A 26,802-nucleotide genomic window follows, 5' to 3' on the forward strand; every position below is an offset into this window, starting at 1 on the left:
TCTACACGGGAATGTATCTTTAAGATTACTCAGCGTTGCATCAGCCAAATCGAGACCCAATAAACACGCTCTGAGATAAACGCTATTGAAAAGTGGCTCCGAATTAAGTGAACACCGTGACCTAGAAACGTATGATATCCAATACCCCCCAGCTTATATCTACTATCTATGTCGATGTCATTTTTAATTAGGCAGATAATATGGACGCTACATTATAAAGTAATTCAGTATAATAAGCCACGCCATGTATTTTCGAAATGGCACTTTTTTCCTGAATAGGTTTGGACAGAAAGTGTGCCATGTTGTTCAATGTAATGTTTCTACGTCTATCAAGTCATCGTATGATGCCCTTGTTATAGGAGCAGGTATATATTATACTTACCTACAATGTAGTTATCTATATATGTACATATATGTATTATAAAACTGCCACCTATTAGTGTACACGTTTGAGTAAAGTTTTAAAAAGTCAAAGGAGTGTTAGAAACAGTGAATCAAACACATTAATTCTACCGTTATTTTTGTTCGGCATTTAACAGTTGCCCAACAGAGAATGTTATTTATCTGGTCTATGTTGATGACGTATTGCCCAAATGGTTTGTTCACATCTGTGTTGCTGAATCACCGGTCAATTAAATCATTTATGTCCGTAAGACAGGTAATAAATAAAGATGCCAAAACAATAAAACCAAAATTCCTTCGATTAATAACTACTTCCAACATTGCTTTTTTTTACTCTGCTCATAACCATGCAATACCCCAAGTTTTAGCCAAGATTTTATTATATCATGTTTACGCAAACGGTCAATGTTGACAATTCGCCTTGAAAGTAGAAAAGCACATTATTTATCTATATGGCAAATATAACCAACCAAAAAAAGAAAAATTGACGTGGACGGATTGTCCGCAACAATATGAAAAATAGAGCTTACAAGTATTCACTATGAGGGAGCCACAGTGGATCAGTGAGTAAGACGTTGGCTCGCTAACCTGGAGGTTCCTGTGTTGACCGAGAAAGTTCATCGGGATGTTCAGTCGCGGTTCCCCCTTGTCAGTGATGCAGGAAGGAGGGCCGGACAATGGACAAGGAATAGTCGTTAATCGTTCAGATGGGACGAGGTCCCGTGTACACATTGGCGTGTGTTTTAAAAACAAACCTTGGCAGATGGAATTCGATATAAGAGTATGCATTAATTAGCACCGATGTCCGGGTAAAATTTCCCCCACAGCACACTGTATGGCGTATATCAGTCTTCATTATAGCCTAGTCAGAGCAGACTGTAGAACGCTAAACCCCATTCATATATTCTGGCTACAAATCATCAGGCCTAATTCACTACACAATCCACTGGACCAATCGTTTATGGACTGACCATCATGACGTAGATGGCGAACGGGGATCAAACCATAATACTCTAGTACTTTTATTTTTTTTTTTTTTCATAATTTCAGGACACAATGGGTTAGTGGCGGTAAGACTTCACTTCTATAAAATATAATAATATGCAATCTTTAGATACAGATAAGTCACACTTTCATCAAAAAAGCAAACATAATTTCTATAGGATTGGGGATCACGTGGGTAAGTGGGTAAAACGCTGGCTCGCTAGCCTGGAGGTCGGGTGTTCGATCCCTGCATTGGCCGAAAAAGTTCATCCAGATTTTCCGGCGTGGTTTCCCCATGTCAGTGATGCAGGACGGAGGGCCTGACAAGGACAGCTGTCTAGTCCTTCGGATGGGACAAAAAACCGAGGTCCCGTGTACATATTGGCGTGCACGTAAAAGATCCCTTGGCAGTTGGAATTCGATATAAGAGTAAGCCGTAGCGTCGTTGCCCGGGCAAAATTTCCCTCACATTACACTGTATGGCGTATGCCCGTCTTCATTAGCCCAGTTTAGGAGCAGAACAGTAGGACGTTAAACCCCATTTCATTTCATTTCATTTCATTTCTATAGGATTTTAAACTGGAGAGTCCTTACGCGATTTAGGGTTTGTCCCGAATATAAACATCGACCGGAAAGGGGCAAATTAGCCCATTTAGATTAAATATGACTAGCTTGGTATGAAAAGTTCATACATTAAATTTTTGACATTTTGTAGCCCACTTTCCCTGGGCCAACAAAACGTCGCCACTGCATTGAAACATGCTTTGAGTCACTTCAAATATTGATTGAAATCGACCAATAGAGGGCTTCGACCAAAAATAAAAAGAGGTGTGAAGATAAAGCCAAAATATCACATTTTGTTGGGAGTAAGCCCCTCGATCACCTCACCCCCAGACATAAGTATCTCCAAATAAATCCTAAATACCAAAATGTGATGGCGGGGCTAGCCCCACCCCCTTATTATTCCATATGCTATAATCCCGAGAATTCTCAGTGTTCCTGAAACATGCTTTGAGTCACTTCAAATATGAAATACATCTACTGGCACTGTTAAGACCCACTCGCACACTTTAGACAGAAAACTCTAAAATAACATCGAATCATACCTCTGGCGTCGGAACTGTGTTGAAACTTGACAGTAAATTAATCGTTTTAAATGTAAAGTAAATCTACTGTTAATAAGAAATGATACTCCACCAGACAGATAAGTCAACGGGGAATAAATATCGAAATGAGAAATATATTATAATATTAAATAATATTAAATATTAAATATTTAGTATACTAAATATTTAATATTATTTAATATTATTTAATATTATTTAATATTATTTATAGGCAGCGTACCTGCAGAAAGCTGGGCTTGATGTTTGTGTGGTTGAGAGACGCCATGTTATAGGAGGCGCTGCTGTAACAGAAGAGATTATCCCTGGTAAGTAAAATTTTATCATGTGCCAGCCTTTAATCATACCATGTTGTATATGTAAATTAGTTTGGAAATTCTAACAGTTTAAGCCTCGGTTCTTGCAATATTCTTGAATGATTCCCGTCACTTTGGTAGCCGGTCAATTTAAGAATTAGGTTTTTTTTGGTAGACTACCATTTAAAGAATTAGAGTTTAAAAACCTTGCATTTGAGAAATATGGAGGTTTGTAAGATTCAATAAGCTTGTAGATGACCATAATATGGTATGTTTAACTCTAGACGAAGTCTGGACGTCATATTATATAGAATTTATAAATTGATATCGATATACATGTAGTTACTTTAAGAATTGTCAAAGCCTTTCAGGAAAATAAAAAAATGGATAAAAAATAATAAAACTGCATAAAATATCTTGAGAAGAACTGAATAGTCTTTCTCTTATGATCAGCCAAACAGAAGGGAAATGATAGCCCGGGTAATCGGAAACAGAAAGGTTATTATTAAAGATCACTGAAAATCTTAATGTTTCTTTTATATTTTAGGTTTTAAGTTCTCAAGGGCGTCATATTTATTGAGTTTGTTTCGGCCACAGATAATGACAGATTTAGAGCTAAAGGTATGTTTTTTGTCTGTCAAACATTATATCACTTTGACAGCCCTTCTCTTCAAATTCGAATTATTAACACAAAAAAGACTTATATATCCGAAGACTTATAAATCTTAGAGGTCTAGTTTCATACATTACATGAGATAAACAGAAATTTTATCTCAATCTCTTTTTATATGTGTTTATGTTTCAAAAATATGATCCGTGTACACTATGACATAAATCATGATATAAAAAAATCACTAAATATCAAAGATATTGTTATTAATAACCATTTCACAGCTTTTGCATTTGCGACAACCATTCGTTTTTTGTGTTGAGTTTTAGTGGAACGAATTATCACTCTCACGAAGAAAGTAAAAGTAAATTCAATTAATTTTGTAGACTGAAATATTTCAATAACCATAGATTCGTATACTGACGTATTTTTTCACGAGCGTAACTTATTAGAAACCACTGAATAAAATTGTACCACTCGTAAAATAGAAGCTAAAGGCACTGTACTGTATATTTCAGCAATGGCTAGGCAAATTTGATTTGTCACCAATAGGCGAAGACTTCCAAAGAAATTGCCAATTCCCCCTTTAAATAGGTTTTTTTGGTTTTGTATATTTTCAGAAATATGGATTAAAAGTGTATCTTAGGAATCCAAGCTCTTACACCCCTCTCATCGAACCGGGAGGACTCAATGGTAAAACTACTTCACTGACTTTAGGCATGGATGAACAAATAAACCAACAACAAATAGCACAGTTTTCAACCAAAGATGCCAAGGTTTAATATTACTATTATTTCATATCGATTAGGTTTTGTTGGGTTTTTTTTAAAAAAGGTTGACCGAATGCTTAAGTTGTTTCATGATAAGAATAATCCTTATCGAGAACTATAGCTCAGTGTAATAAGAATGGTTCTTAAACGAATGAAAATCAGATCAGTTCTTGTTTAGCAATTTTCACGGGTAACATTGATTAATGGTTCTTAAACAAAGCATGATTATTGTGACAAAGCGAATATATTTTAGCCCATGTAAAGTTCAGTCTGATAAACAGTCGCATATTCTGGGGCGGTAAGGGCCTCGGACCGCCGGAAAAATTGACATATATTTTTTTTTAAAATAAATAAATTTCACCTTCACATCCACTAAAAAATATAATGGCCTAAATCCAAGGAGAAAAACTAGTTTATTTTCTCGTCATGTATTCGTCACCCGATGGGGGCCCAAAGGAAACCAGTTTGTCCGGGGGCACAGAGCTACCCAGAAATGGCCCCACTACTGACTTCTACCACTTCCTTTGAGCAGGTTTTGTAGTCATACAAAAGTTACAGGCTGTAGCTCCCTTAATTTTAAATTAATCCAGTCCTAAAAGTACTACGCTATATAGCTTAACATATAATTAACTAATCCACATTGAAATAAAATTGAAACCTTACCGCATAATTCTATGATTTTGAAAAATCCAACGGCTACGTGGGTAATGTCATGACCACTGTTGTACATAACTGTAAAACGCATTACCACAAAGAGAAACCGTTCGGTGAATATTTTAATGGCTCATACTATTTTTTTTTCAATACAAATTATGAAATATTTGTTGAAGATTATTGGTTTGAGGCTATTTTTACTTTGAATCTATAAAGTGTAGCGGACACCACGTCTTGTACGCCAAGCGGTGCGGAACGATGCAAAATTCTTTCGGAAACCCCTCCCCAAAATGCCAATTAATAACTCATCAAAAATGGTCATTTGCGATTCGAATATTGACAAATGGTTTGTAAATATTTTGTTATTTTTTTTTCTTTGGTTACTTTTATTTTTATACTATTCAAAAAAAGTAGGGGATATTTGATTTTTAAGTGTTATTAAAGTCACCTAATGAAACTGACGAAGAAACAAATGACAAAATGAAATGAAGTTCACATTCATCGATTTATTCCAAATGATCGTTAGACTAAGTAAGGCACAGACCGACCATTATAAGGGTAAAATGATACCCGGGGTCAAACAGCAAAGTTACCACAGCATCACAACCAAGTCAGTAACGGGTAAATCCTCCTCTGTTTGCCAAACAAGCATTGATCCGACGTGGCATACTCCTAATGAGACGTCTAAGGTCATTTTGGTCCAGATTGTCCCATTCCTGTTGCAAAGCAGCAGCAAGTTCTTGGACATTGGCAGGACGTTGTTGACGTTGACGTAACCTCTGTCCAAGCATGTCCCAGACATGCTCGATGGGGAAGAGGTCGGGACTCAGTGCTGGCCAAGGTAATGTGGTGATGTTCTGTTGTTGGAGGTAACCTGTAACGATCCTGGCCCTGTGACATCTTGCGTTGTCATCCTGGAAGATGAAACGGCGGCCTTGATGTCGTGCGAACGGCACAACATGGACTGCCAAGATGTTGTCCCGGTAGTACTGGCCTGTAACACGCCCTGCAACAACATGTAAAGCCGTTCTTCCAGCAACAGTGATGCCTCCCCACACCATAACAGAACCACCCCCAAATCGATCATGTCTGATGACGTTAACGTCTTGGAAGCGCTCGTTTCGACGACGCCACACCCTCCTACGTCTGTCCAAAAAATCAACAGTGAACCTTGACTCATCTGAAAACATCACATTGCTCCAGCGTCGATTATCCCAGTGTTGACGATCCCTACACCAACGACGTCTTGCCTGAATGTGATGATCTCTCAAACAAGGGATCACGCGAGGACGTCGGGCGCGAAGGTGACCCCTATGCAGTCGATTCCGAATCGTCTGGCCACTCACTCTCACACCAGTGTCTGTTTGAAGACGAGCGCTGATCTGATTTGCTGTGATGACACGATTTCTCAAGGCCAAGGTACGGATAAATCGATCCTGGGCTTGAGTTGTCGCCCTTGGTCGACCTGAGCGTGGTCTGTCCTGTACAGATTGTGTATCACGGTATCTGGACCATAGCCTGCTTATGACAGACTGAGAAACATTCATCGTCCGCGCCACAACCGCCTGTGTTGTGCCGATCTGTAGCATGCCAAGGACACGTAACCTTTCATTTTGGGTAAGCCGACGCATATCAAAATTTGTTTTCTGGTCACTAAAACAATTAAACTGATGTTTCCACCCTGGAATTCAATGCCACAATGACTGTAACATTCAAAGTCAGAGTCGTGCAAATCTTGGGTTGGACCCCCATGATGATCCCAAGCATCACCTGCATTCCATGCGGTAGTTATTGGTGCGTTTGGGCGTCACATGTAACTGGAAATGTTTCTTCTGTTAGGTTCTATAGTGACTTTTTTCGTAGTCATTTGCATATTTTAGTATTATGCCCCCAAAATCAAATATCCCCTACTTTTTTTGAATAGTTATAATCTTCCCCTGTCCATTTTTATGTGCTTTCATGACTACTTTTTAAAAAAAAAATATCTTATTTTTTATTAACTCCATTTAATGGCTATACATGTGTTTTAATAGTCCTATTGTGTGAGCACATAGTTAAACTAGGTTTATTTCATTGTCCGCCGTTAAAATCAGCCATAAGGAAGTATGAGTGTAAATGATTCTATAATCATTATCTGATTCTTAAGTTTGATGTGGACAATGGAGATGTTTAATTTAGAGTGACATTTTAAAGTTAATCGCCATCTCATCTTCAATGTGCTTGTCATCTTATCGGTGACATACTTCCTACTTCCTAATTAGTGTTGGTGCAGTGGGGGGATCGGAACAGGAGTGACATTATGAAGTTAATTAATGCCTCATCTTCACGGGCTTTATCGGTTTATCAGCAACACACTTCCTGCGTATAAGCGGCAGTAAACTATACATATGACGAAATTCAAATCCCCTTACTCTTCTGCGAATACCATCTGCCAAGGGTTCTTTTACACACAATGTCTGCACCGGTGGCTGTCGGATTTTCTTTTTTTTAGACTTTCCGAACGACTACACTGCATATACCTTGTCAGTCGATCGGGTGCCATCCATGAAAAGTGAGAACCGAGCTTGTAAAATCTCCAAAGTTCTTTTCGGACCATGCAAAGATTCGAACCCGGAACTTTCTAGTCAAGAGAAGTGTGCACTTCCGGTCGATGACCATGGCTACCAAGGCGACATCTCTTGCTTTAGCAATACTGTAAGAATGCTCGTTTTGTCTATATACTGGCTAGATTGAGCTACTGACACCGCTTGTATTTCTAGATATAACGAGTATCACTTTCTAATCAGTAAATTTTCCTAATGTTTAGATATTGTCTACATACTTTTCATTTGATATTTGATATCAAATTTTGTGAAACAACGAATTTCCTAACTTTGCAGAATTGAAAAAAGATAGAATCGTAGGATGTTTCCCAACAAGTAATATCAGTAAAAGACGAAATGTAATTAAAGCAACCGCAGAATATCTTAACTTGGATTTGATCGGTATAAGAGTTATAAATTGCCAAGATTACAAATTTGATATGACACTTTGCTTTCACATCGCATTCTACGTTTATGGTCTGGTCATCTGGCTTGGGGCTTTATTTGTTAACCTGTATTATTTTTGTAGAAGTTTGTTCTATATGAAGATATGTTATCAAGATTTGTAAGTTGTATAGAACCACTGTTAGATCGACCACCAATTAACTTACCTGGTCCATCTACGGCGTCTTGGTCTGAAAGAAGAGGCGATCTCGTTACATCTTATTCATTTTTATCAATGTGTAAGTAGTTTGTTTGATTTATGTAAACCTTCCGAAATCTAGCCAACAGGGATGAGTTGTGTAATTAGAACAATTTACCTACTTTTAAATGATTACTTCTCCAAAAATAACGTGTCAATAAAAGATTCTGTAGTAATTAATGTCTTCCGACTGTGGAAATAGCCAAAGATGTAGAAGTGCTATCTATGTGTGATTGGACAATTCGATCTTTACGCCCAATCTAATTGTAGCCCTTTGAATGACATACTATTTTTTCAAACTATTCTAAGATTTTATAGGTTCTAGTAATCGAATAAACTCATTATAAACATTGCTACATATAACGCGTTAAAGGCGATTAGTTAAAGGACAATATTGGTGCCAGTCATAGAACTTGTTAAACAAGTTCCAAATATTATTTTATCACAGATATCATTGCTACGATAGATGAGTAATCAATATTTCAACAATTGGCAGTGACGAACGTAAAAGGAAAACACGAGTTATCCGTCTATATAACTGGCTGAAGTGACGGGTGATAACAGATACATGGGCGAATTTCTGCTCACTAAAAATTCATTCGGAGACCAAAAGTTGTTATATGAGACTGTAAGAGTATATCTGACAATTCAAAAAAGTATTTGAATGTCATTAGATAAGAGAACACGAGAAAAATAGAAACAGTCCGTACATTCAAGGGTGTTTATTCATTCTATACCTATAAAAACATGATAATGCACGGACTTTTTCTATTTTTTTTCATGTTCTCTTATCTTGTGACAGTCAATTTTGTTTAATTATAAATTGTCAGATATCCTTTCACAGTCCCATACAACAACTTTTGGTCTTCGAAGGAATTATTAGTGAGCAGAAAGTCGCCCATGTATCTATCACCCGTCACTTCAGTCAGTTATATAGAGGGATAACTCGTGTTTTCCTTTTGCGTTCGTCACTTCCTATTGTTGAAACATTGATTACTCATCTATCGTAGCAATGATCTCTGTGATAAAATAATATTTGGAACGTGTTTAACCAGTTCTATCACATATTTGATAATGACTGGCACCAATATTGTCCTTTAAACATGCCCAGGGGTAAACGCAATCTTTCTCTATAATAATCAGGGCCATGTACCCTCTATATTTTGCTTCAAATGAAATTTCAGTGATACTTCTGCCTGGTATTGAAATGAACTACTGTATTATGAACCTGTCTAGATGCCCGTTTGAGTGATGTATAAAAGTTATAGGTTTAATAAGAAGGTGGTGTGGGCTGATTGGAGAGAGAGAGAGAGAGAGAGAGAGAGAGAGAGAGAGAGAGATGGGGTTTAACGTCCACTCGACACAAACAAGGTCATTTCGGGACTAACACATGGTTCAATTTTATTTCAATAATGCGCTTGTGCGTAGGGGTCTTTAGCAGTGGGAGGAAACCGGAGGACCCGGAGAAAACCCACGAGGTTGGACAGGCGACCCTACTCCTTGTCACGGGGCTGATTGGTCTAGCGGGTGTACTTTAGATCATAAGGTATGCCATTGAGTCAAGGAGTATGATCATCTGTCCAACCAAGTGGGCTTTCTTCGGGTTATTGAAATACAACTGAACCATATGGATTAGTTTGATTACTCTGCCAGCGACTCGATTCTTAATTAAAGAAAAGCTTTAAATTTGTATCTCTTTAAAAGTTTAAAGGGTAATAAATGTTTTTTATTTGTTGGGTAATAAAACACATTTCTTAAAATTAGTGTTTATTATATAAAGCAAAATTCACATAGATGTAAATCAAGTTGATATGAATATTTCCAGTGAAGAAGATCAGAAAAGATATACCAGACCTTTATGAATTACTTACAGCACCAGCACAGAAGGTATGGTATAATTTAGTGTAATCTAAGCCACCGTTTATCCAGAATAGTGTCCTTGGTTTAGATGAATTTAGAAAATCATAGAAAGAATTTCTGGAATAAATTATTTCATTTAATTGTTTTGTCATGGCAAACAATAAAATGCAAGCAAATTGACATAACAAGATTCTGTTTCAGGTTTTAGATAAATGGTTTGAATCGGAACCATTGAAAGCAACTTTGGCTACTGATTCTGTGATTGGTGCCATGTTGAGCCCTAATAGTCCTGGAAGTGGGTAGGTTTCTTAACATTCGCATTATAATTCGACCATGTTATCCAATAAAACTAGGCGTTTTCCTTGGTTTTGTTTAAGCTTACAGGTTGTGGGACTCTCCACTGAGCCAGGTTTGTGGATTTATCGTTACCGAAGAAAAGGGGCGTAGGGGGTAGAGCCCAAATACAGACAATTTGGTTGTCAATTAATTTATTTATCATTATATTTTTAACGGATATAATGTGTAGGATAAAGCACGAGACTGGGGTTATGCTGGGGAAAGAAAGACGGAACAAAATAACCCGAGATAAAGAAAAACCGTGGCCGATAGGCCGAGGTTTTTTCTGAAGTATTTTTTCCCGAGCATAACCGAAGTCGAGGACTTTGCCTTAAACCGCCTATGTTTGCATGTACGTAAAATGGGAATATCCTAGATTCCCAGTAAGAAAAACCTTTATATCATGGTTTCTTATAGAAAAAACGCTACCCTTGAAGAATAACCCGCTACAGGTTTAAAAAAAAACTTTCAGGAGAATAATTCCAAAATCCCCTGTATATATCCAAAGTCGCCCCGACTTTTAGACCGCAAGTTATTCCGAGCATAGAATATACCCCTAAGACCAAAGAAATTTACCGTTATAGGTTTATAAGATATTTAAAGGCCAGGAGAGAAGGTGTATTGTATCCGGAACATCGAAGATTTTGATAATTTTCCGACACCAATATGTTTCGACATCTGAATCATGTGCCGCATCGAAGATACACTCGCAACATAATTGTTGATATTGTTGGTTAAACTTGCTCCGAGTGATATAATACTACGCAACCGATTGAATACTCTTTCTACATAATGCTCGTTATTACTGCTTCTAGAATAGATATATTCATAACCTATTGAATCGATAACATTCATATTCGTAACGTATTGACACGCTTTCCCAATAATGCTCGTTATCATTGCTTCGCGAATAGTGATCTATTCGTAACCTATTGAAAAAGCTTTCCAGATAATCAGACATCAACTGTTGTTAAAATCTAGATATAATCAAATAAAACCATATTCTCTTTAATTATAGGTACGTGTTATTGCATCATGTTATGGGGGAACTAGAGGGCGTTAAAGGCGCGTGGGGATACGTTGAAGGTGGAATGGGAGGAGTTTCCAATGCTATAGCAAATTGTGCCAAAGATCACGGAACGACGATTTTAACTGACAAGGTAATGGTATACATCACAATTCTTCTGGCGTTATTTCAACTGGTCAGTGAGGTACCATCTACCCGTTGCTGTGCACGTAAAAGAACCTTTGGCAGTTGGAATTCGACGTAAGAGTAGGCCGTAGTGCCACTGTTCGGGAAAAGGTTTTCTCATAATATTGCACACTACATGGATTTCATTTCCTTTCTTTTCATTGATATCATAACATCTTCATTTCTTCATGTCAAAGGGGAGCCACGGTGACTAAGTCAGTAAGACGTTGGCTTGCTAACCGGAGGGTTCCATGTTCGATCCCTGCGTTGGCCGAGAAAGTTCATCGGGATTTTCCGGCGCAGGTCCCCCTTGTCAGTGGTGCAGGACCGAGGGCCCGGCAACGGACAATGTATAGTCTTTAGGATTGGACGAAAAACCGAGGCCCCGAGTACACATTGACGTGCACGTAAAAGATCCATTGGCAGTTGGAATTCGATATAAAAGTACGCCGTAGCGCCGCTGTTCGGGCAAAATTTCAGTCATAGCATATGCCCGCCTTCATTAGCCCAGTCGGAGCAGAACAGCAGGACATTAAACCCCATTTCATGTCAATGAGTGATATCCATTGTGTATATAGATTCGGTTCTATGGAATAAGGGAGGGTTGGATGGCCGAATGGTTAGCGAATGAGCGTTGTATCATAGGGTCTGTCATTGAGTCAACTGGCGTGGTTTCGATTCCCCGGTTGTACGTAAAAAGGAGTAGGGTAGCCTTTCCAACCTCGTGGGTTTTCTCCGGGTCCTCCAGTTTTCTCTCACTGTTAAAGACCCCAACGATCAAGTGAATTATTGAAATAAAACAGAACTATATGTTAGTCCCGAAATGACCTAGTTTGTGTCGAGTGGACGTTAAACACCATTTCTCCCTCTCTATGCAATAATACGACATTTCGACTAGATTGCTCTATGAAACACATATCATGAAATGAAATGGGGTTTAACGTGCTACTTTTCTGCACCGACTGAGCAAATGAGGATTGAGAATGCTAAATAGTGCATGGAAAAACGGGGTCAACCCCTCAAAAATTGCAAGACAATGTTTTTAGATGGTTGTTTGGAGTTTGGGGTGTACTGAATGACATTCTAAAAGTTTGATATCATACCTATGTTCATAATACAGGGTCTTCAACCAATCATTTAGGATTTGCTTGAATATTGATTGGGCGAATGTCGGCCATCTTGGATTTTAGTTATTTTTACCGCTTTCCGGTGCGCAAAATCTTGTAAATTTTGGGATGTTATAAAGTACATCTAACTAAACGCAAAAAGGCATTAAATCCTTTTCTTGCGATTAGAGTACATTCCACTTTATAAAATTTTATTTCAGACTGTAAAGGAAATAATTATAGATAACAATGAAGTAAAGGGAGTAGGGTTACAAGATGGTACAGAAATAAAATCTAAAATGGTTCTATCTAATGCCACAGCTAAAGTCACCTACCTAGATCTAGTTCCACAGGTAGGTTCAGGTTTAGCCTAGGACCAATTATTGTTTCTCGATTGCCTATTATGGTCGCATCGAACTAGTACAGGTAAACAAGATAGTCTCGTATATCATGAATTGTAATTTTTCAACGGATATTTTGGTTCTGGCTGCACTTTTTACAAATGTTGAAGACAGTTCTTTTATATTGATATTTGAGAAGTTTTCAAACCAACAAACCGTGTTAAATTATACACAACCATATGTCACTTTTAATAAATGACATACCGGTAAGATTAATGCTATAAGAACCTAAACAAATCTTGTTGTATTATAATGTCACCTTTAATAAATGACATAATGGTAATCTTATTGCCATAAGCTTATCTTCGTACTTAAGTATGTAGTATATAAAATTGTCACCCCGACTTTCCAGTACATTAAGGGGAATTACATTTTAATTCACTATGTAATAAACCGACATTCTTTCTGAACTAGTTTATAGTTAAAGCCCCCCCCCCACCACACACACACACACACACCACCAACACTAAAACAAAGATAAATACAACGAATAAATTAATAATTTCAGTTTGTATCACAATTTTTGTAAGCTTTCCGAACAAATGGCGTCCTTTGTAAATTGGAAAGTTAGCTTTCAGCTTTTAAATCATTGAATAATATGATTGAGAATTGAATAATGATTTTAAAAAAATAATCTCACTTTTTAGAAAGGGTGACAGACATTGTTGGATTGTGACGTCGAAGTCCGTCAATCTATGCGTAATTGTCCTAGTAACGAGCATATCATGTCGACCGTACATGAATTGGCGGAGCGTAAGGCTTTTTTTTAAGAGTGTCGCCGCCATAAATATCAAGAAGATGATGAGAAACGCTTAGGGAAGAGTCCCTGGTCCAAAAAAAAAAAATAAATAAAATAAATAAATAAAATAAAAAAAAATACAAGGTTGTGTATCTTTAATAATTAACGGATCAATCTCGATCGTTAAATAATGACATTTTCGACAGAATAATAACTTCCGTTTATATCTTTAATTGAAATGCCGGTTTCCTCCCTGCTAAAGACCCCTACGCGCAATCAGATGATTGAAATGAAATTGAACCATGTGTTAGTCCCGAAATGACCTAGTTTGTGTAAAGTGGACGTTAAACCACATTTCTCTCTCCCTCTCTTTATCTGAAATGTCAAAACCAGTTTCACATTGCAGCTAAAACGGGATGGTAAAAAGGAAAGAAATATATTCTTAATATAGAACAGATATTTATTATTGTATTGTCGCATGGGATTGTTTCATAATATACAGAAATCTAAATTTAATATATATCTTAATTAAATTCTGAAGAGAATATATATTTATTGCACTATACTGGTGTTTGTTGTCTTGATTATCAGCGGGAATCCTGTCCGATGGACATTGAAAAAATCTCTCTCTCCAAGCATCTTATCATTATTGTTTTTATGCAAAGAATGTCCCTTCGTAACAATGTATTAAGTTGGCACCATTTGGAGTAAGTGATGCTAATTGTTGTTGATTTAGATGTTAGGCAGTAATCGTTATTTTATAAGTAGAGCTATAGATAATTGTTGTTTGTATTGACAGGCGTGTTTACCTACATATCTGACATCAGCAGTAAAACAGATAGATTATAAATCACCAGTAACAAAAATCAATGGTAAGATATTAACCATATACAGCATTTTCCCCTGTTAGCTGGTTTGCAAATCAAAGCTATGATCTTGCTTCTAAACTGAAAAAAAATGCGTACTGAATCGGATAAAAACAGTATTTGAATTCGGGACAATCTAGCTAGTCGAGGGTTCAGTATCCTTACCGCTTGAATACTGAAGCCTCTCATGAAATGAAGTTAATCGTAGAAAATGTGTTATCTTAAACTGTACAGGGTAGTAGAGATACAATGGAACTTTGTAATGATATCATTATGTAATTAAATAGTAAAAGAGAATTTGATGGAGAAGTGAGAATTTGCATATCAGATGCTCTCAAAATGCATCTGCAAACCTTTTCTAACTGCCATATGTTACCGCGATACTGATACTGATATACTTATTTTCGGCACTTTCTAGTATAAACAGCCAGATTATGTTCTACTAAAAAATGTGTGAAATATCTTGATGTAACGTCCACTTCTATCCGGGTGATATCGCAGACAGGGCCTACTTTAGAATATTACGTAGTGATGTATCCACCCCTCCCTTGACCACTTAAATCTGGTGATATGTTGTCATCTTTGTCCGTCCGCCCACCCGGCGTTTAAAATTGCTTGTGGACACTCTAGATGCTAAAGTCATCATCTGGAATTTATACACATTGTTTAAGATTGGGAGAAGTAGAAGTCTATTTCTATTCGGCAATGGCCCTTGATGATTTTGAAAAACCTTATGGACTCTCTACATGTCAAATAATTACTCTGAAAATGAAACACACTGTTTATGCTCCTAGGCAAATAATCATATTGATTTGCAACAATTTCCGATAATTACTGTCGGACTTATTGCCTTTCATCACTTTTTAAAAACTCGACCTCGTAAATGGGTATGCATATACATTTTCATCGTTGAATCAGTGTTGGGGGGGGGGGGGTAATAAATTGCTGCTATGTCTACAATCCTAACACCCACTATGACTACACCCATAATAATCTCTAACACAAACTGTTAATACCACCCTTACTTATAATTGTGCGCGATTCGTCGCACCGGTACTTACTGCCATTCTAGTCAACGAGTCATCATAGTTGTACCAATTTATCTATAGGTTAGCCTATATGCAGTTTTGTAAGCGAACTAAATGGAAATGACCAGGGGAATATGTGGCGTTCAGAAATTAGTCCTATTCCTACTTTACATTAATCTATGGGCCACTACCTTTGTCCGCTTATTGGAAATGCTTTTCAATGGTATTATGACAGAAGTCCTGGAGATATACTACGCATGCGCAACCAATTATGATAATTATGTAAGCCACCTTGCCCTAGCAAAGCTTTAAACACCTTGTCATTATAAAGTTCAAATCTAAAAATAATACATGTTTCTATTTTCCAATCAGTCAATGTACATTTTCCTTTTCAGTTGCTGTGAACAGAATTCCAAACTTTACTGCAGATCCCAATACTACTGCTGATTCTGTGATGCCACACCATAGATCAACCATCCATATCAATTGTGAAGATAGTCTTTTAATTCACAGGGCTTTCATTGATGCTCAAAATGGTCATTATTCAAAGCTGTAAGTATTTAAAGGTTCCTTGGTATTCTGTCTCTCGAGAACCAAAATTGCAACAATTGTCTGTAAACCTTGTGTACCAATAATCGGTTTTGTACTCTTTCGTCGTTTTGTATTCTTTCTGTGCGTAATGTTTTTGTACTTTATGAACGTAGTGGTTTTGTACTGTTTGTACGTAGTGGTTTTGTAGTCTCCCTTTACTTAGTAATAAAGTAATCAACTATTAAAAATACATACTCGACAGTCGTGACCCTAAATACAATTGACATGAAACTATTTTCACACTAGTCACCGACAATAAAATATGTGCTGTTTAAAACATGATCACGATCTCTTGTGAGATATTTCAAGGCATGCACATTTTTAAAAAATACATAATTGAGTAATGCGCCTTAAGACAACAAGTGGACAGGTCCTCTGGTATGAATTCATTACTATACGATGTTAGTTTCGTACGTTCTAGCTAGCTTCAATGGTTACGTGCATTGTAGAAAAGTGTTAAGACTTGCATTTTAGGCTCGGGAAGCATTAAAAAACTGAATAATTCTTCAATTCGCTACCAAACTGGAATGGGGATTAACGTCTCATCAACACAATACTTCGCTCAAGTTTGAGCCAAACATACGGTCAATTGATTGTCTATGGTCAAATGTGCGATGCCAAGGAAGTGAATTTTGCCCGGCCAGTACCAGCGACATTTGCACATAGCACATATTCTTTATCCAAGTCCAAGTGTTGTTATACGTACACACCAATTTGTTCACCGAAAAAACAGGCAGCTTGTCAGACTCGGAGACGCATGGCCCTGTCAAGTGCCAATGGACTTGAAAGAAAATCTTGGGAGATTCTAGTCCAGTGCCTTTACTATTACCGCTGGAATACTGTGGTCTCTCATGTCGTATGGGCTGCAAAGTAATAATAGAAACTTTGTTACCTTGAACTGCGTGGATCCGCTTTACTTTATTCAATACGTAGAGAATAGATACAGGAAAACTTTGCTGATCTACTTGTTATTGCAATACAATGTAGCTATAACACTTTATTACGTATAACAATCATCTGGTAAATGCAAAGAAAAAAATGATACAGTTTATTATTTTCAGACCTGTAATAGAAATGGTAATACCTTCTAGTTTAGATCCCACCATTGCTCCACCGGGTAGCCATGTTGTTTTATTATTTACTCAATATACACCATATACTCTAGCTGATGGCAGACAGTGGGATACACAGACCAAAGACGAATATGCTGATTTAGGTAAGTTGTAGGTCAACAAAATGCGATTTTTTAGGTCATATTTAAATGCAGTCGCATATCGTGACCTGTCTGTCGACACTCCAGAGACTAAAATCCAGATATTCCAATTGTTTTTTTTTCTCACACATTATAAGGTATTTATATTCTAAGAAGAAGGCAGCATTTCAACCATTTCCGATAATTATGTTTAGGGTTATTGCCCTTAGTTACTTTGAAAAATCCTGTGGGTGATCCAGGGGCTTATCTTATCATCCAACTGACACGAAAAGTAAAATCTATTTTTATGAAACGAAGATTTTCAGTGACTAGAAATCTGATTAAATTCTGATGTCATTTGCGTTTTGTTTTATTTTGCTATGTTGTACCCCATTTAACAACTGGTATTTTCACGTGAACATATCGACCAATCAAACTGTGTGTATTGATAGTGTACTGCTGTGCATTGTGGTGTGGAGGGGGGGGGGTATGGGAATAGAAAACCCAAGATCGGATCTAATAGGGGTCTGACATGACTGGTTGATACAGAACTGTCACCTACATACCGCAACTATGATAGAAATTCGGTTAGATTAGAGTATAATATATTCCGACATTCTTAAAGAAATAAAGCAAATGAAATTGCAATGTACTTTTAATTAGACTGGAGTGGATAATTACCAGTACTTACATGGTTATAATTATTGGCCCCATTGACAGTGTAGACGCTGTAGACGATAAATCTATGATCCCATAGTGAGTACTAATGTTCATTCAAGTTGGGGTGCTCTTTATTTCCAATGATCTCCAACTGTTATTGCCTATATTTACACCCAAAAGTCATGGCCCCTTATTTGCTATACTGCAGGCATATCATTTTATCTATTCTTTATGTTACGGAGAAACATAAAATATATGGCAGACAAATTTTAAATTGGAAACAGAATTAATCTAGAAAAAAAATATAACGATCGCAGGCTAATAAATTACCCAATAAAAAGTTTTGGCAGAAGAGTAATTCATTTCTTATTTCAAGTTATTACTTCCCTTAATTCATTTTCCTTAAAACCAATGCCATTATTCAATTATGAGTTGAGTTTATAATATTTTAACACGGTATTGTGTAAGTAAATCTGTTATAAAACATTTTCTTTAGAATAATTATGGATCAGGATCGAGACTAATATCCTGTTTTTATTAAAAAAAAAAAAAAAAAAATATAATGAATGTTTTTGAATTGACATTATTTGTTGTATGCTTTGTTACAAAAGAAATTAGCAGGCTTTTAAACAGAAAATTTCAGCATCCAACCATTACATCTATTTAAAGGTAAATGGACAACTGCCAGGTTTGGCACAAGGATATATAACATGCATGAAGTCTGGTTTGATAATAATATATAATGCTTGAGTCCCATCTAATCGAAGTTTTGTTAAATGTAACATGGGGTACTAATAGGCAGAATCGTTACGTGGATGAAATAGAAAAATACTTTAATGGTTGCACTTTTAGTTTTTGTAACAGTTGTCTCACATTTTGCCTAATAAAATGAGAGACCACAAGTACTTTAACAATGGCTTACGATACAGAAAAATGGGTAATTATAATACCAAATAAGGTGGTACCATTTATAGGACATTTACAGCAACTACAAATGGGCAGCTTAGAAGTAATCCTGTTCGTGATATCAAATTATTTCTGAGATAAATATGGTGCCGTCTCTTCAGTTATTCAGACAATCACCAATTTAGATTTTTATTTGGCTTTACAGGCTTTTGTTTATTACATAATTTGATCAACCCGTATAATATTGTGGTGCATTTACAAATTCCGATTTTTATTTGCAAACAAAGTAAAACAACGGTCCGTTTTAATTAGGTCAAATCTAAAAGTGTAAATTTGATTGAAATTCATGTTTTGATTTATTTTTGATGAAAATATCTTGCAGTATATGACCGATTGGATTCTTTCGGTAGATTTTAATCCAATTTGACTGTCAGTGTTATCGTAATGTAGGTTTGTGTTAAGTACCATGTTAAGTAGTAATAATATGGAAAGGAATGCCAGGTGAAATAATAACGAAAAAGAACCAGGCTATGCATAACTAATATGAATTAAAAAAAAGCGCTCAAAATTAATATGCATAAATAAAGAAACTTGACAACATAAATGTGCATAAAGAATGCTGTCAACATTAATATGCAGAAAGAGCGCTGTCAACATCAATGTAGATAAAGAAAGTTGTCAACATTAATATGCATAAAGGAAGCTTTCAACATTGATGTACACAAAGAAAGTTTTCCAAATTATATACATAAAGAAAGCTGTCAACATTAATACCCATAAAAAAGCTGTCAAAATGAATGTACATAAAGAAAGTTGTCGATATGATATTCATGTACATCAATACTTTTTTTCAGTATTTGAATGTATCGAAAGATATGCCCCTGGATTTACAAATAGTGTTATTGGTAGAGATATTCTCACACCACCAGATTTAGAAAGTATTCTAGGATTAACAGGAGGGGTATGTTTGTTGTGTATTCTACATTGAAAAGTCATTCCCTCTATTTGAATGAATTACTGAATGAGTGAAATGCTTATACCGCCTCAACAGGATTTTAGATTATGTAAATATGATGCTACCAGTAAAATTTCACTCAATATCATGGACGTCAATAGCAAGTGTTGAATGAGTAGCCTGATTAATATTACAGAGACTGTCCACCCATCCGTCCGCCCACAAGATAAAGTCATCAATCAATGGTTTTGAAATGTACAACGATTTCCGATAATTACTGTAGGAGTTATCGCCCATAATCAATGTTTAAAACCTTGTGAATGCTCTGTAGGCTAAAGTTTCTGGTTTCCTCCCAAACTCTTTAAAGGTACGTGTGTTATATAATAATGCCAACTAGGAAGACAATCAAATTTATTAATTTCAAACAATTACTTCATAAATTAATCAGTTTTTATACGCCCACATTTTCATGTTGACTTATATTGTCGTCGCCCCTGTCCGCCCGTCCGTCCACAATTTGTTTGTGGACACTCCACAGGTCACAATTCTTATCCGATTTTGACGAAGCTTGAAATTTAGATTTATATCCAAAAGATCTCGGTTCCTTTCGATATTGGCATATATCGGATCGAAACTTCATGGATTATGGCCCCTGATCGTACGAAAAATCACGTTTTTAGCCTGTGGACACTCTAGAGGTCACAAATTTCATCTGATTTTGAGGTAACTTGAAATGCATGTTTATAACCCAAAGATCTTGGTTCCTTTCGATATTTGCGCACATCGGATCGTAACTTTTTTAATTATGGCCCCTGATTGTACGAAAAATTGCGTTTTTAGCTTGTGGTTCCTCTAGAGGTAACAATTATCATCCGATTAAAAAAAAACAACGTTCAAATATATCACCGTTACATCGTAATGACGGTTGAGTTCGAATTTCGTTAAAAATCGGACCAATACTGCCCGACAAAATGGCCGCCCCTCGTGCGCAAATAGTGTAAATATATGATATATCAATGTTGTGGACCCTCTAGAGGTCACAATTTTGATCCGATTTATGAAACTTGAAATACAGTTTATAAACCAAAGATCTTGGTTCTTTTCGGTATTCGCGCATATCGGATTGTAACTTCCAGAATTATCGCCCTTGATTGTACGAAAAATCGCGTTTTTAGCTTGTGGTCCCTCTAGAGGTAACACTTTTTATCCAATTTAAAAAAAAACAACCTTCGATTATATTACCGTTACACCCTAATGATGGTTGAGTTCGAATTTCGTGAAAATCGGACCAAAATTGCTGGACAAAATGGCCGCCCCTCGTACGCAAATAATGTAAATATATGGTATATCAAGGCTGTGGACCCTCTAGAGGTCATAATTTTGATCCGATTTTGATGAAACATCGGATCGAAACTTCATGGATTATGGCCCCTGATCGTACGAAAAATCACGTTTTTAGCCTGTGGACACTCTAGAGGTCACAAATTTCATCTGATTTTGTTGTAACTTGAAATACCTGTTTATAACCCAAAGATCTTGGTTTCTTTCGATATTCACGCATTATCGGAATGTAACTTCCTGAATTATAGCCCTTGACTGTTCGAAAAGGCGCGTTTTTAACTTGTGGTCCCTCTAGAGATCATAAATTTTATCCGATTGAAAAAACCGTTTGAATATATCACCGTTACACTATAATGATGGTTGAGTTCGAATTTCGTGAAAATCGGACCAAAACTGCCGGACAAATTGGCCGCCTTTCGTACGCAAATAGTGTAAATATATGGTATATCAAGGTTGTGGACCATCTAGAGGACACAATTTTGATCCTATTTTGATGGAACTTAAACTATAACTTTATATCCCAAATATCTAAGTCCATTACGATATTCGCGTATTTCAGGCTATAATTTCCTGGATTATGGCCCCTGATTGTACGGAAAATCGCATTTTTTTGTTTGTTTTCTACTTATCTTTTTCAAAATGTGGGCGTATCTTGGCTGGCAACCGCTGGTTAATAAATTGTACATACTCACACCAACTACAACGCAATAAATAAGCGACAACTTTTGAGGGTAGTCGGGCGGCTTAGCTGCTGTGGGCTTATGTTTCTTAATTTGCCAGGCAGTTTTGTTTTTAATTGGGTTCAAAGCGGAATTCCTTGGACACTGGTTCAACCGATAACTAGCGACTTTCCGATACACATCACATGTCATATAAGTAATCTGCGTCTTGTATCTGGTTTTATTATCCTATAAATCAAAGTCATTAGTCTGAAGATTTACAAACAATAACCTGAAATTAGCTTTAATCTAAATAACATGGAATAGAAGTGGGTTAAACACGGATTTAAAATTTCTAACAGAATGTCCACATCCGATTGTAGAATAAGAAAAGAAAAGAAAGTTATCTATCTATTTATATTGGTTTGATGTATGGATCATAATATCACTTATTCATATATATTTCCTTTAGTCATGAACCATGTGATTATAAGTACATGATGTAAAAAATATAGATAGAATATCATAAAATAATAAAATAAAAGTATTTGGTAAAACAAGATAAATTTTAAAAAAAATATATAAAATAGAAGAGAACAGGTACAGATGATATTCCCCAAAAACCAGAAAATTAATAAATATCGACTGATGTTTGGGGTATCTTGTCGGTCGTAAACAAAAGCTTGTAATGAATCCAATAATACTTCTACGATACTTGCTGTAAGTGTTTTCTACCAAAATAACCACAACTGATTACTATCTTGTTTAATTATCACCATGGACAAAAATTGGTTTTGATTGTAGGACTTAAAAGAAATTTATTTGTCATAGATTGAATTATTGGGTTGTTCACTGACAAGCCAAGTGTCCCCCATTTAGATTGCGACCAGATAACAATCTTAACCCCATTCTTCTGGTTCTTCTTGTAAGCCCTTGCCTGTGACTCCCTTTTATCTAATAATATTCATCTTGATTTCTTTCAGAATATATTTCACGGAGCTATGTCTCTTGACCAGCTTTATTTCGCAAGACCATTGTCTGATATATCTAATTACAGATCATCAGTGTCCGGTCTTTATTTGTGTGGAAGTGGTTCCCATCCTGGTAATTATATTTATCTAGTGTTCTATCGGAGACGAAGAGCTCCTCTTCTCTGGCTTTATCCCTTATTGTCCAACGTTAAAGAGGTAGATTGAATTAATTGCAACACGTCAAGTGTTCAAAGTAATCATAATAAGCTTTATTTTTAGCAAAAAGACGCTAGCTTTGAATACGTACTATCTTTTATTTTATCCGAGAACGAATACATAATGTTCTATTGTCTTTCAAATAATTCTAAGACTTAGTTGGAATCTTCTTCTTAACATGTTTACGTCTGGGGTTTTTTTTACCTTCGTTATAGACGAGTCTGGGCAATTACAGGAATTAGTAGAGTAACTTTTTTTTTCCATTCTGGAATATTTAATGTCACTTCACTACTTCCAATTACTTTTCTATCATATTTACAGGGAGAATTATTTCTTATTGATATTGTCTTTATTACCACCATTACTGACAAATTTGAAAAAAAAACCTAAATGAACCGAGATAAATAATGATATTTTGTACGGAACTAGAAAGCAAAATGTGAAAAGTCATCAATATGTAAAACATCATTGCTTGACCCATTAAGCACAATTGTGTTAAAACTCCCCCACATTATCACGATGGTAGATAACTTCCTGTGGTCGTGTCTTGCACAATAATTCCTTGTGACCAACCAGGAACTGGTCATTAACCGCTACTCATCTTGTTCTTCATCTTCTTTGGCTCCATCAATTCCAATTGGCATGTTTGTTCTTTGAACAATTCTGAATCTATTTGGTGAATTAGATTTTTTAAATTTCATCAAACAACATGGTCATTTCCTTGCCCATAGTACGTTCGTACTTGTATGGTTACATGCTATGTGGGTTGTTTATACGAAACCAATCAATAGAAGGTTTAAACAAAGGGTTCACGATGTTTTGTCGGCGATGGATTGTCTCTCACGTCAGGAGAATTCTATCGGGCAGTATCATTCTCCATAGTTCGACAAAATACTCTTTTAATGTGTGTGTGTCATCCTTTAGCATGGTGATATAACTACAACCAACTCACTAATGACGCAGTAAATAAATTAGCACTTACTGTGTTGTCTATTGACCTAAGACGACATACGTGTAATTTCGAGAATCAATATTTGAAGATGTGAACGTATAGAATAATACGAGAAACGTTGTTAATTCTATAAAAGTGCATGGGTGTTTTGCAAGGAACAAACATTGAGACTATACTCTTAAAGTAGCTAACTCAATATCATCCAAAATCTTCGACATTGAAAACACCATTTATTTGTCAATTTAAATCGGGCAAAAATGGACTTCTGATATCCAATATTCAAGACAAAATAAACATTTTACGATTGGTACACGAATCGTGTACCATAATGCGTTTCAGCGCTATTTGTCACCTAGGCATATTGCACAAGTCATGTCAAACGGTGACGTCATATTCTTATCTGGAGAGCATGCGCAATAAATATTATCGGTGTAAACTGGAATAACCAGACGCTAGAAATTGCCATTCTATTGAGACTTCTGGCATATTTCGGCGAACATAACTGTTTAGAAATTACAGTAAAAACAGAAACGGTTAAATGTAAATCTGTTTAAATACATTCATCTAACATTATTATATGCGTTGCGACCCATTTGTGTCAATTTCTAGGTCCCAAATATTAGCAATTTAGCCCCTTTCAAAGGTGTTCGTTTTCAATGGAATTAACATTGTTTACTCATATAACAAATATCTCACATATCGTCAATCATAATAAGGATTTCTGTGGGCGTGACAGATTGTATAGCCTGTGCGCCGTACCTCATAAAAACTGTTATCTATAAGTCACAGAGTCTATCCAAGGTTTCTAATGAAAAATGATTAATGAAACTGGTATGCGACTTTGAATCCATGAAATCTAGCACCATATTATACGGTTTCTGTCGCCCTAGTGAAAATACCTAAATAATTAGTGGAATCTAAATTCATTATCGATTATATGAAACTTAGCACCGAGTTTCATATTTATGAGATTTCGGATGAATACTAATGTAAACGGACCACGTTAATTATTCACTGAGTTATGGCCCTTGACTTAGTAAAACAAATTAGCTTATACTTGCTTTGGAGTGAATATGTTCTGTCCGATTTTAATTTCTTTTGATGGAACTTGGTATATACTTTTATATATCGACAATAAACCCAAGGATTGGTAAGTTATTCACCAAGGTATCGCCTGTAGTTCATTCCAATATGTCTAGATTAGTTAGTGAACACGCACGTCTGTTCAACAAATAGTTACTTTCCCCTGATACCCTAAACTAGTCCGTGTTTGATTACCACCTTTCTGAAATCTTGGGTGTATCTGTCGTTGCGATCTGTCGTTGATATATTTGAACAAGATAGCTTCTGCTCCTGTCTATATTATGTTATAAAGAATATAGAAGAAAAGGTCGTATTCGTGAGTAGCCCGTAATATTGAGTTGGTCGTTAATCGGGATTTCACGGTACTTTTGTATTGTCTTTTACCACCCGTGTGTGTATTAAGATTCTGATGTTGACTTTAGCTAATAAAAATCATGTAGATTTATTTGTATTTATTTCCTTTCCAGGTGGGGGTGTGATGGGTGCCCCGGGTCGATTAGCGGCAGAAAAAGTTCTGGCTGATTTCAAGAAATTGAGGAAATGAAATTTGGCCAATTTATGTTTCGTCTAGGAAATGTTTATTGTATTTACACAGACTAATAAAATACCTCCTCCGTCTTATATTTTAATATAGTAACACGGTTACACCAATCATGTAATATTGATTCTAGATTACATAGGCTAGGACCTTCCTTTAGGTTGTCATGCATTTACTATATTGGGAGCCGTGCTCGAGACGCCAAGCAACACCAACAATATGTTTGTATGACCCCATTAATTATATAACTTTTATTTTCTAAAGGTGACCGTCTTAGGATAGAAAAATGTCTCCTCCAAATTTCCACAAACATGATTATGCTTTCATAGAATCCAGACAATTTAACCAAAACAAGTTTTGAAAGCTAAATGCTGTTACAGACTACTCGATTGTTAAAGTTAAAGAGAGCGACAGCACTCATCTTTCATTGAGTAATTCAAAGGTCCGACAAATCTATATTTTATTACTGTGTTCAGAAACTAACGAAATGAAATATTTCGAACAGTCCGATCCCTCGTTGTATTAAAGACCCATTAATTCAATCACTTAACATACATACAGACAGTTTGATGATCGAAATAAATAGAGAAAATACTAATACAGTATTTGTGTAATCATTCAAATGCAATCTGTTTCATAGCGGTAAGGCGAAAGACTTTATTTATCTCTATAAATCATAACTGATGACTGACCTTTAAGGTCACGTGCAGTATAGGTCTACATGTTACGTCAGATCATGCGGCGTCGACGCGTACTATTTTATTTATCCATCTATCCAGATATTAATTTTAAAAGAGTGGAATACGTTGACATGGCAGCTTTGTCTCAACTGCAGCTTATCCGAAAGGAAAACTTGTATGTTGTTGAGCAGATTTGATAAGGATCTATGATCCTTGAAAAAATATAATCTCTTTCAACCTAATCTGAAAAAAAAAATCTATTAAAATCTCTTAACATATATCGCTTTCAGACTGCTTCAACCAAGGAAGGGGGTGGGGCGACCCAGGAAATGAAATGAAATGGAGTTTAACGTCCTACTTTTCTGCTCCTAACCTGGGCTAATGAAGACGGGGCGACCCAGGAACGGACGGCTGTGGATTATGAATGTTCATAGGAAGCGATGACCCTAATGCTTCACACCAAAT

At 36.3% G+C, this 26,802-nt stretch overlaps 1 protein-coding gene across 1 annotated transcript; it reads left to right on the forward strand.

Annotated features, from left to right (window-relative positions):
• The first annotated feature begins 208 nt into the window (after positions 1-208).
• Positions 209-26,249, forward strand: LOC126816403 (pyridine nucleotide-disulfide oxidoreductase domain-containing protein 2). Its single transcript, XM_050542891.1, has 16 exons — positions 209-365; positions 1,453-1,472; positions 2,725-2,818; positions 3,354-3,427; positions 4,037-4,192; positions 7,952-8,105; positions 9,891-9,952; positions 10,127-10,224; positions 11,280-11,421; positions 12,781-12,912; positions 14,499-14,571; positions 15,989-16,145; positions 17,246-17,400; positions 19,797-19,903; positions 22,881-23,001; positions 25,587-26,249. The coding sequence occupies exons 1-16, from the start codon at positions 245-247 to the stop codon at positions 25,661-25,663; spliced, it is 1,743 nt and encodes a 580-aa protein (XP_050398848.1). The 5' UTR covers positions 209-244; the 3' UTR covers positions 25,664-26,249.
• Positions 26,250-26,802: the final 553 nt, after the last annotated feature.

This window comes from Patella vulgata, chromosome 3, assembly GCF_932274485.2.
Source record: "Patella vulgata chromosome 3, xgPatVulg1.2, whole genome shotgun sequence".
In the NCBI taxonomy this organism is placed as follows: domain Eukaryota; kingdom Metazoa; phylum Mollusca; class Gastropoda; family Patellidae; genus Patella; species Patella vulgata.

Bases quoted from the DNA above. Each gene is read 5' to 3' on its own strand.
- LOC126816403 (XM_050542891.1), top strand. From the start codon at position 245: ATGTATTTTCGAAATGGCACTTTTTTCCTGAATAGGTTTGGACAGAAA. The intron at 366-1,452 runs GTATATATTATA...TCATAATTTCAG, and splicing joins TGCCCTTGTTATAGGAGCAG to GACACAATGGGTTAGTGGCG. The intron at 4,193-7,951 runs GTTTAATATTAC...TTATTTTTGTAG, and splicing joins TTTCAACCAAAGATGCCAAG to AAGTTTGTTCTATATGAAGA.